At 45.2% G+C, this 12,031-nt stretch overlaps 1 protein-coding gene across 6 annotated transcripts in view; it reads right to left on the bottom strand.

The window, feature by feature from the left end:
• CDK6 (cyclin dependent kinase 6) overlaps nt 1-12,031 on the bottom strand; it is a 251,474-nt gene that overhangs the window by 557 nt on the left and 238,886 nt on the right. For all 6 annotated transcript variants that reach the window (XM_086397894.1, XM_086397898.1, XM_086397895.1 and 3 more), the window contains exons 6-7: nt 11,087-11,137; nt 6,014-6,149 (exon numbers count right to left, since the gene is read on the bottom strand). In XM_086397894.1, coding sequence (XP_086254020.1) covers nt 6,014-6,149; nt 11,087-11,137 — 187 coding nt within the window. The remainder of the gene's footprint in view (nt 1-6,013; nt 6,150-11,086; nt 11,138-12,031) is intronic.

The raw sequence follows: 12,031 nt of genomic DNA, 5'->3' as shown, positions 1-12,031 counted from the left end.
GCTACAGGCCCCAGCGTCTCAGAGGGTCGGGCACAACTGAAGCAACCTAGCATGCATAATGAGAATGGATATCTACTTTCAGGGACACTAAATACAACGACGTAGAGAGCACTCATCTTACGTTGTTGTGGAGTTGATAAGTTGTGTCCAACTCTGCGACCCATGGACTGTAGCACACCAGGCTTCCCTGTCCTTCACTATCTCCTGGAGCTTGCTCAGATTCATGTCCATTGAGTCGGTGATGCTATCCAACCATTTCATCCTCTGCTGCCCTCTTCTCCTTTTGCTTCAAAAGGCAACACCTTTTGGGTTGCTTGTGGACTGTTAGCTACCCAGATTTCTTTCCAACTCAATCATATTATTATTACAGCATGTGGTGGTGGTGGTGTAGTTGCTAAGTTCTGTGTGACTCTGTGTGACTGTAGCCCGCCAAGCTCCTCAGTCCATGGGATTTCCTGGGAAGGATACTGGAGTGGGTTGCCATTCCCTTCTCCAGGGGATCTTCTCAACCCAGGGATGGGGATCTTCCTGAACCAGGGATTGAACCCAGGTCTCCTGCTTGGCAGCCAGATTCTTTACCACTGAGCCACCTGGGAAGCCCTTATTACAGTATACATATAACCTAAGTTAGGGAAGTGATTTTTCTGATGCTAGCAAACTTGGTGCCATAGTCAGTCTTCACCCTGACTTTTCACTCTGCTCAAGTTTTATCCATGAGCGGGAAATGGAAAGGGGTTGCCTTGTTCAGGTGTAAGGCTAATTACTGAACACAGGGCCAGTGGAGGGGGCAACAAGTAAGGGCTGAACCTAGACCCTGATTATCCCGATCCACTAGCAAGTCATGTACCCCACCCTAGGGCTGTGCTTTCCTTCTAATTCATGTCAAGGTGCCATAGGGGCTAGCAGTGGCCGTACAGGGAGACCATTACATTCAATTCAAGTCACTAAACCCTATTTCAGGCTGCTGACCAAGTGCAGGTAGAAGGTGAAAGGAGGAAAGCAGCTATCTGTCTTCCTAAGCTGCTAATACACAATCAATTAGTTATTAACATTCCTCTAATTTCAGTTCCATTTGCACTCCAATCCCAGGCAATCCTGTTCTTCAGATCCTCCTCCTCTCCTTCTAGCAACTCCTCCAGCATGCCCAGCAGGTGGTCAGCACTAACTAGCGATGAGTAACACCCCACCTGTCCACACCACCGCCCCAGGAGCTCCCAGGAGCAGAGAAGCTATGCCAGCTCCTCCATCCTTGTGGCAGTGTCCGCTGAAGTGGGCTGGGGTCTGAAATGCCTCTGAATTTCAGTCTTCCACGTCAGTGGTCCTCAACGTTTTTGGCACCAGGGACTGGTTTCGTGGAAGACAGTTTTTCCATGGACGGGGGTGGGGTGGGATGGTTTGGGGACAATTCAAGGGAATTACATTTATGGTGCACTTTATTTTTAATCTTGGAGAAGGAAATGGCAATCCACTCCAGCACTCTTGCCTGGAAAATCCCATGGATGGAGGAGCCTGATAGGCTACAGTCCATGGGGTCACAAAGAGTTGGACATGACTGAGTGACTTCACTTTCACTTTATTTTTAATCTAATGCTACCATTGATCTGACAGCAGGTACTGGTCCGTGGCCCAGAGGCTGGGGACCCCTGCTGTATGTAATCTAGCTTTAACATCATCACAATTATGTAGACCTCTTCCATTTAATCTGAGCCCTTGAGTCTTTCACAGTCCTGATTGGATTAGCAACTCCTAAAACTCTGCTGAATACAACTGACCTAGAAAAGTACAAACAGAAAATTCTACACTTAACGTCAAGCGAATTTTTGGGTCCCCCAAAATCTTATTTATCCTGAGCTCCCTACCAGTCCATGGATGCCAACCTGTCTTCTGAAAATTAGGTCCAAACAACAAGCAGAGGAAGGAGCTTGTTCTACTGTCTCTAATAGCAATAAACATCTTGAGAAAAGCTTTACAAGGGCTGAATTCTCAAAGGACAGGAAAGCAGGGGCAAAATTCTTGAGCCGGAGTTCTCTCTTCCCAGAGTCCAAGAAGGAGAAAATTACGTAGTGGCACTAGAAAAGGAAGTTGCTAGTTTAATTCCCAGGACATAGGAAAGAAGGAAAAAAAAAGTTGTGGAAATATGTCCAAGATAGAGACATCCCTAGAGGATCATCTGGGAGGAAGCCCTGTTCCCACACGACACTGATGGCTTAGAGCTGGGAGCGTGGCAGAGAGGAGAAATCCTTAGCCTACAGCGGGGCCTGTGTGTGAGAATCTCAAGCTGGAGGTTGTAACACACTTTGTCCTACAGAAATATTGTTAGAAAAAGTGCTTGAGTCTTGTTATTGCTCTACTTCAACAGAGCAACTGGCTATTTTGAGAATTAATTTCAAACTCTTGCGTAATAGTGTTGTTTCTGCAAAAAAACATAATTTGCTTGCCAAATAATTGACTTAAAACGAGCTTTTGGAATTGCTACTTGACTACTACAGTGGATCTGGATCATTTTCCAACACAAATTTCCTTTCTTTCCTTCTGTGCCTCCATTGGGGGAGTGTTTGTTCTATTAAAGTTGGCCTTGGCCGTGTAATTTTCATCAGTGAATGGAACACGGACAGAAATAGCAGGGTACCTTTGCCAAGCCTACCTAGGCCGTTAGGGGCATTGTATGTTTCTGCTTGCCCTTCTGGGAGGACCCACCTTCCTCCTATGATGAGAAAAACACGCCCCAGGGAGCCAAAGTCCCTTTGGTCTGGGTCCCAGAATGCGACACGTGGGGAAGACCAGCACTTGACCCACTGGCTGAAGAAGAGTTGTTTCAGATGATTCACAGAGCTGTCTCTGCCAGTGTGCAGACCCACGAGCAAAGGCTGACTGCTGAATGCTAGTGAGATATTTATTTTGGTTGTTTGTTACGCAGCAGAAGCAGACGAATACAAGTATCAAAAAAAAAAAAAAAAAAGTACTACCTCAGGCTCTGAAAGCAGTTAGATAGCAAGAACTCAGAAACTTCTTTTCTACAAGAGCATCATGTCTGGAGGACGTACCCAGCCTCCAAAGTTAATCACGATGAACGGGACAAAACTTGTAAAGATATATAGGTTTGGGTTGCTAAAAATAATTCTCCCCCTGAACTGTCTTGTTACTGCAGACTACTTTCCTTATAGATTTACATAAGAGTATTTACAAATGTTGATGTATATATCCATACACATATGACTGAAGCATTGTATAAAGTCGACTTCTTTTCAGATAGAAATGGAAAAGCGTTAAACTTTAACATGTTAATTGTCAACAATTTTCCTTTCCCTTGCCCTCCTCAGTAAAACATTTTCAATAGAGGAACAGTACTCTGAGGGTGGCAGGGGCCTCTCTCGTACTGAATGGGCTGCTTTCTCAGCTTTACAGTTCTGGCTCTGTCCCTCTAAGATGAAACGGTGAGAGCTTTTAGATAGTTCTGAGGTTTAAGGTCTTGGACTGTCCTTTCCCTGAATATCTGTGCATATTATGCTTCACACTTAACCCTCAACTGGTCACGATGTTACTGGCTCTGCTTTTTAAATTTTTAAAAATCGACTGCTGGCTGTGCTGGGTCTTTGCTGCCGCACGCGGGCATTCTCCAGCTGCAGTGCACAGGCTTCTCATTGCGGTGACCTCTCCTGTTGTGGAGCATGGGCCCTAAGGCATGCAGGCTTTCCTAGTCGTGGCACACGGGCTTAGTTGCTCTGTGGCTTGAGGGATCTTTCCAGACTAGGGATCGAACCTGCGTCCCCCTGAATTGATGGCCGGATTCTTAACCACTGGACCACCAGGGGAGTCTGAGCTCTGCTTTTTATTCCTCTCCTCTGCTCTTTATTCCTCTCCTCTGCTCTTCTAATCTCTGCTGTCACTCCTTATCTACCGACTTCCTTCTCTCTTTGGTAGGTTTCTTTGCTCCTTTTTCATCTCCTGCTACTTCTTCAGATTAGCACGTGTAGTCTGACTTTGAAAGCCACCACCGCTATCAGGGGACCTTGAATGAACACACGGGATTGTCTGTTATCTTTAAATTTTAAGTTCTTCTTGGTGATTCCTACTGATGTTGGGGCCAGGAAATCTTTGGGGCTGTCTTTGGATGTTCCAGTAGCTGAAACAGTGGGTTACTTTAAAGTTGTTCATCATTGTGACTCTCTACCCAGAACCCTCTACTAAGAGAAACATTTCATTCAAAGTTCCTGCTGAAAAGGAAAGCCTATGGTGGCTGTATTTTATATCGGGTAGTCCTCACCCTCTCCCAGCATAGCTGATTGGGCTAGGAGTGCAGCTTGGCCTTAGGTACCAACCCATACCACGGTTTGGCAGCAAAAGGGTGAGGTGTGCCAGCCAGATTCCTCTCTGTAAGAATCCGATGGAGGAAACAAAGGCAGGAAAAATGCTCGCAGAGGGACTGGAGAGGAAAGGATCCGTGAATTAGTGAGTTCTGGTAGTCAAGGGACCAGCTGATATTAAGGGGAACAGACAGCAGGACTGAAAAGAAGCAACGAGGTGGAGTGAAGGGCAGGGAAAAGCAGAATTGGTAAGAGAAGGCGATGCACAGAACAGTGACATACTCTGGATGGCTCTCCATCTGCAGCCACCAGAAGCGATCCATCAAATCTCCTTTTCTTAAGGTAATGCAAATACATGCTTGGTTGCATTCTGGGTTAAAGAACGATTCCCCAAACAATAATTACGTAAGATTAGAATCACACCCCCTCTCCCCACCAAATGAGCTGTGAAATGTAAGAGAAATCAAGGAAGAAATTTCCTCGATAGCATGTAAACCACTGGGTATGTATGCGGTATACAGTGAGCCCTTGTCTAGGTGAATGTTCTCCTCTCTAATTAACCTATCTCAAAGGATGCGGGCCAGGTCCTCAGTGAGTGTCTTACAAACAGCAGGGAGGGAATAGGGCAGTGGAGGGAACTTTTGCCTAACCATCAAATGAGCCACCATGAGGTGAAGATGGAGTTAGGGCTTTCACTGGGAAAAATCCATGGTTCTGCAAACGGGCCAGTCAATGGCTGTGTCCATACAGAGCTGAAGCATAACATTTCTCCTCGGACTTATAGACTCTTAGGTCTGTATCTAAAATTTGTAATACGCTGACAGAATGGGAGCACTGGCTCCTCTGAGTCTAGGAGCACTTTCTTGGCTAGATATCAAAGGTTGTTCATTTGGCTGGTAAAGAATACACTCATTACTACTCATTGGGTTCCAGACAGCAGGAGTAGTCCAGGGGGTACATTGCCCTGGTCTCCAAGTACAGGGAATTATGTACAAAGCCAAGTACATGAGTTTGAGTCTCAAACAGGGCATAGACCTTTGTTTTTGGTGAGGTATTTTATATGGCAGGGCACGTTCAATACTTCTTAAATAAATCAGTAACTGGAAGGAGTCTTGCTATTTGGTTCCTTTGGAAAAACATCTTCCTAAAGATGTGCCTGTTTTAAGAAAAGACACATTTAGAATGCCAAACAAGCTGCTTAAAGTAGCAGGAAAGTGTAAACAAGGAAACATAATATTTACTTCTACTGAAGCATATGTTTAGACGAATCCAGAGGATTCTAAGGCTGCATTCAAAAGAACATTAAAAAACGGCAGAATGAAAGGGTGTGAATCAGACTCTTTCCCTTTCTATAGGACCTGAAGACACTGCAGAATCCAAAGTCACTAGCTGCCATGGGGGTGGAAATGAAAGCTGCAGAGAGATTTCAGCTCTGTCCTGTGAGGCTGCGGCATGTGAGGCTGAACTGATGCTGTGGCCAGCGCCCAGTGCGGACATAGGACTTCTCAATAGCAGTAACAATTCATTGCGTATCAATGCAATATCAACGTGTATCAATATCAATGCATTACCCATTATCATCAAAAGAGGGAAGTAACGTCATTAATCTAAAATGTGTAGGCAATGCATCACCAGCACACTAAAAATATTAGCTGACGAGTTCTATTCGTGAGCGCAGAGAAGACCAACTCTGCATCGTGTGAACTTACCAGAAGCAGGTCTTTGCCTTGTTCATCAATGTCTGTTACAAACTTCTCAATTGGTTGAGGGGATTTTGAGTGAAAAGCCTGCCTGGGTAGGGCAACATCTCTAGGCCAGTCCTCTTCTCCCGGGAGTCCAATTACGCTACAAAAGAACCACAGGTGAATGTAAGCATGAGCTACTGTGCTGAAGCGATTTTTCTACCAATTCCAGAAGGAGGTGAAGCCTAAGGGAGGGGCCCGGGGAACACAGAGCCCAGGAGTCCCCACTTGTGTGACCGGCAGGGTTCTTCTCTGTGCTAGTGCAGTATGGTGACCCTGGGGGGAGGGCAATCTCACAGGAGAATTATAAAGGCCACTGGGGAGAGAGACGCAATCACTCTGGCAGCAGCTGTGAGATGTAAGAGATCACGCAGAAATGGAAACTTACCAATAAGCCCTGAAACACTGCCGGACCAGGATCTAAATACTCAAAGGAGACCCGCATGGATGCATCATGTTTTCCCTTATGCCCCAGACGGCTTTTTGTGTCCTGATCAAACACTCCTGTGTTGACACACTTTTAGGATGCTCATCTAACATGATGTGTTGACACGTAAACCTGGTTGCATTTTGGGTTAAAGAATGAGTCCCCAAACAGAAATTACATAGATTAGAGTCAGACCTCCCAAATGAGGCTAAAAGGTATGTTAGTTCTGTGTAACACAAACACTATTTTATCATTTAATATAAAATTTAACTTATTTATTACATATTACATATTTACATATTACAAATTTAACTTATTTACATATTTTATAGAATTACTTTTTGGTATTGCAAAGTGAGCAAACAATCCATTAAAAACCCTGTTATCTTCTGTCTCCTCTGAGACTCATCCTAGGATCAGAGATGCAGAGAAAGAACTGAGCAATGTAAAAGCAGCACAAGCTTTGGAAACAGGCAGAACTGGGTTCACATCCTGAACTTGCCTTATCGGTAGGTAAGAACAAATTATTTAACTTCTGTGAGTCTCAGTGAGTCTTTATTTATATGACAAGGGTAATAATCTGTGGTGTTAAGGATCAGCAATGATTTCTGTAAAATGCACAGCACAGTGCCTGGCCCACAGGATCTGTCAACATCAATATCAATGTACTGCGTATCAATGCATATCAATATCAATGCACTACCCGTTAGTATCATAAGAGGGAAATAACATTATTAATCTAAAATGTGCAGGCAATGCGTCACCAACACACTGAAAATATCAACTGATGAGTTCTGTGGGTGTGTGACTTAAGGTTCTTCAGAACTATTAGTAGGTCTGTGGCCTTATACAACTTATACATTATATAGATGTTCCTTACAACTTATATACAGGTAGTAAGTAGGGTTGAACAAGGAAATTCAGGGGAAGCAAGAACTTATATCTCATATAGACTCTGATTAATTCTGAACCCTGGTTGGTGCAGTGGTAAAGAATCTGCCTGCCAATGGCAGGAGACGCAAGAGATGCAATTCAATCCCTGGGTTGGGAAGATCCCCTGGAGAAAGAAATGGCAACCCGCTCCAGTATTCTTCCCTGGGAAATCTCATGGACAGAGGAGCCTGGTGGGCTATAGTCCACGGGGTCACAAAGAGTCGGATACAACCTAGCGACTAAACAACAACCACAAGAAAAATTAAAATTTAGTGGACAGAATATATGGCTATTGAAATACTGAGCAAACTTTCTGACTACAGTTAGAAATGGTGCTACCCTGCATTATAGTCTTCTTGGCCAGTACTTGCTGGGCCTGAGAGGCCGGGGTGGTGGTGTGGTTGGGGAGTTCTCCTGAATGGGTCTCCAGGGTGTAGGAACAGGTAGTGGTAAATTCCACAAGATTTCTGCAGGACTTTGTTCCCCTTCTCTTACCTCGACAGAGCCCAGGCCACAGGTCTCACCTGGGAAGAGCAGACGCCTGCCACAGGGTGCCTGGTGAAAGTCACTGTTACCCCACCCGTGTCAGACATGCAGGGAGAGCCAGGTTACTGAGGCAGATAGAGAGACTCACACAGTTACTGAAACAGATGAAGGTAAATGACAACTTGAGCAACAAACAAATTTAATAGCAAGATCCAGAATAAGAATAAAAAGAAGACAGCGAGAATGTTACCATTAATTATTTTAAAAAAATGTGTGTGTGTTTGGATAGAATGGGACAGGCAGAGGAAGAACAGAAGAATGTTTACTAAATGACTTTAAAACATTGCCTTTCTTTCATTTTTGGCTTTTTGGCCATTTTTATATCAATATTTTTGTGTACTGTTACCAGTTACCTAGAAATCAATTCTAACAACTCTTAGTACAAATTGAAAATCTTTTTTTATGTGCAGTTTTGAATATATTTATGTCGAGTTAAATCTGGCAATGTTGGCAGCTGAATGCCAAAAGTTCTCAGAAAAACAGTGTCCCTACATGTATATAAATAACTTTTAAAAGTGTTTTAAAATCTACCACCTCCTGAGACATATAGTTTAGATATATTATTATTTTCATTATATAGGCGGGGAAACTTAAGATGGGGAATAAAATGAATGGTTAAAGCCACACAGAGAGAGTTCAGCCCAGAGGCTGGATAGAACTTACTCCAAATTCAGTATTTTATTTCCATTTTACTATGACTCTGCTCTTAAAAATGCTCTAGAATGTCACAGATTAAAAGCACTCAGTTTCACTTTCAAAGTACTTGCTGTCCTTTGAAAGTATAAATCTTCCTAAACACAGAAAGGTTTTCCCCCTTAAGAGAATGTGAATATGGCTTCCCTTTCAAATATATTCACTTTAATATCTATTATGAACTTTTATGGTCCATACATGAGTGTTGTGAAATTCTAAGAGGTCCATTCAAAAGGGCTTGCATGGAATTTCAGTATTTGGATCAAGCTGAATATAAGGCTTAAAAGTTGACATTTGTATTGGAAAGACTGACAGAGCAGGTTGTAACCTGCAAAAGTGAAAGTCACTCAGTTGGTCCCAACTCCTTGGGACCCCATGGACTATACAGCCCATGGAACTCTCCAGGCCAGAATACTGGAGTGAGGAGCCTTTCCCTTCTCCAGGGCATCTTTCCAACCCAGGGATCAAACCCAGGTCTCCCTCATTGCAGGTGGATCCTTTACCGGCTGAGCCACCAGGCAAGCCCACAAAACCTATAAATGGCATGAATGGCTGGGACAGAAATGACTTTTCAAGTGCTTCCAAGGGCCGCTAGGGTGCAGCACTGCCCTTTCTCTACGCCAAAGTGAAGAAAGCCTTCGGAGGAAACTGAACAGCATGACCCGACACAAGGCCAGAAGTCAAGAAGGAAAACCTAAAGGCACAAAACGTATCGCGCGTCACGGCTTCTTTTCTGCGGACAACCTAGATCTCAGGCCCTGGCCAGAAGTGGAACTGGCTTCCCTTGGAAGCAAGTCAAGTGTGTTTGTCAGAGGTTCCTTCTGGTCCATCTCATGGGCTTCAAGCACTCGGGGCACCAGCAGTAAGAAGGGCGCTGGAGGCAGGCAGAACACCCAAATGGGGTCAGCTAGGAAAAGCAGGTGAAGGACTTCGGTGTCTGGCAAGCTGGCTTCAGTCAAGAGTGTTCTTGCTTTTAACAAGAGGGTCACGGGTAGGCCTGACTCTCACGGTTCCCTCTTCACGATCACATGCACACAAAACATACTCAACAGGGACAGGCAAGAACAGATGGGAGCTCATCCCTGAATGACCGGAGAAGCGGACACCCAGAAGCAGAGTCACGCCCAAGTTTGGTCCTGAGTTGGTCCCTCCGACAGAGTGGACGGTAGCAGCGGCAGGAGCAGTCACTGTGGCACCTGTCCTAGACCTGGGAAGCCCCCAGACAGTAAAAGGTGCACATGTGTTTTTCAGGCCTTAAAGCCACTGGGTCTGACACTCAGCAGTGATGTTGGCGCTCACAGAAGCCTGCTGCAGCTGCTTCTAGTCGCGAAAAGAACAAACTCAGGTTCCCGTTTTATCCCAACTGTCCTCAGCAGCTATGCATGAGAAGACAGTGTTAAAATATAATGTTTTTCTTTAGGGGGAATTTTCATCAGTTTTACAGCCTGAATATCATAATAATCATGGGGATTCCTATCAAATGGTACAGACCAATGTACCATTTTTGGCTCTAGAACTCCCATTTCTTTTCTTGCCACTCCAATCCTGATGGAGCTTGGCAAAGGATGCCCTATTGCATGCTCTGTGAGAAGAAAAGCCTCTTCTTCACATTCTGGACACACAGAAGCATCCACAGCCTCACATGCACAAACACGCAAACACTTCACGCACTCTGAAAATCATCAAGGAGCTAAGTCACAGACGACTGGAACCAAGGAATTCGAGCACAAGGAAGGACCTCTAAGTCACTTCTCAGGCGAAGAACAAAAAGATGAAGCAACTAATGATGAATTACAGGAAGAGCTGGCATTCTTACAAGCGCTTATTATGTGACACGGGGCACCAGGTGAGTCCTCTACACAGTGTTCGGAGTGACCTTCTCAAGGCTGCATAGCTCTTTAGCCACAGACAGAGGGATGGAACCTAGGATTCTCATTTCCTTTTTCAGTGTTCCAAAGAGAAGTCAATTGAGTAGCAGACCATCCTTTGCCCAGGAACACAAAACCAAACAATGCAAAGCCAACCTGGCTGATTACAGGATGTTCAATGGGGACATGAAGCCCAGTGAATAAGGATGGGTTACCAGGCCACTGAGCACCCCGCCCTCTGATGGTGGAAGCATCTGAAAAGACCCCAAGCAGACAACACAACAGAACTAAAGAACGGGAGCTCAGCCAAGCAAAGGGGAGCTGCCAAAGGAGCCACACGAGCAACACACAGGCTTCCAGGGCAGAGCAGTCAGGCCACACGTCGTGACGGGCTCTGCACGAAACGGCACGTCTACCACATCCCCACTCACCACACAAATAGTAACACTGTCTGCAGCAGCAGCTTGGGGTAGGAGAGACAAGAGATAAATGTGTTATATGAACGTCAGAGGAAGGTCAACGTAAATGTTCTAATGCCACAGACACGGATGTAAAATCACAGGTACTACTTACTCCAAGATTTTTCCTAGTTGGTCGACATCTGAACTTCCACGAAAAAGCGGCCTGAAAGAAAGACACACATTAAACAAGGAATTTTCTCCAGTTACATTTCAGTCCAGTTTGTCCTGATGATTATTTAACAGAAATCAACATATTCTTTGGGTGGGGAATAAGTAACCTTTTGTAAATGAAGGTTTTTCTTGCATTCTCCTTACGGTAAGGATTGCTCCGGAATATCCGGTGGTGCCTCACTCCCATGCTGGGTATCCTTTTCTCTTTTTAATTTTTTACTTGTTTATTTTTAGTTTTGGTTGTGCTGGGTCTTTGTTAATGCGTGTGGGCTTTCTCTAGCTGCGGTGAGCAGGGGCTGCTCTCTAGTTGCGGTGCTCAGGCTTCTCTTGTTGCGGAGCACGGGCTCTAGGCTGAGGGGGCTTCAGTACTTGCAGCACGTGGGCTCCGCAGCTGCAGTGCACAGGCTTAGCTGCTCTGTGGCATGTGGGAGCTTCCCGGAGTAGGGATTGAATGCATATCCCCTGGCTTGGCAGGTGGATTCTTAACCACTGGGCCACCAGGGAAGCCCATCCTGAGTATCCTAGTCTTAGTCACTGTAACAACACTGCCACCATCATATACAGGCCCTGGCTTCAAAGTCCTGTCTAACTGTGGGATCGGATGGAACCCGTCACTATCTTAGTCTCAAAGCAGAGGTATGTGGAATTCTTTGAAATTATTTTGGTCAGATCCTTCCCAGAGCACCCTTCCTTTTTCTGTAACTGAAGTATGCTGCTGCTGCTAAGTCGCTTCAGTCGTGTCCGACTCTGTGCGACCCCATAGGCGGTAGCCCACCAGGCGCCCCCGTCCCTGGGATTCTCCAGGCAAGAACACTGGAGTGGGTTGCCATTTCCTTCTCCAGTGCATGAAAGTGACAAGTGAAAGTGAAGTCACTCAGTCGTATCC

Source organism: Bos grunniens, chromosome 4, assembly GCF_055505025.1.
Source record: "Bos grunniens cultivar Pamir isolate PY7600 chromosome 4, Bosgru_T2T1.0, whole genome shotgun sequence".
NCBI lineage: Eukaryota > Metazoa > Chordata > Mammalia > Artiodactyla > Bovidae > Bos > Bos grunniens.
This window is presented reverse-complemented; position numbering and strand designations above follow the sequence as displayed.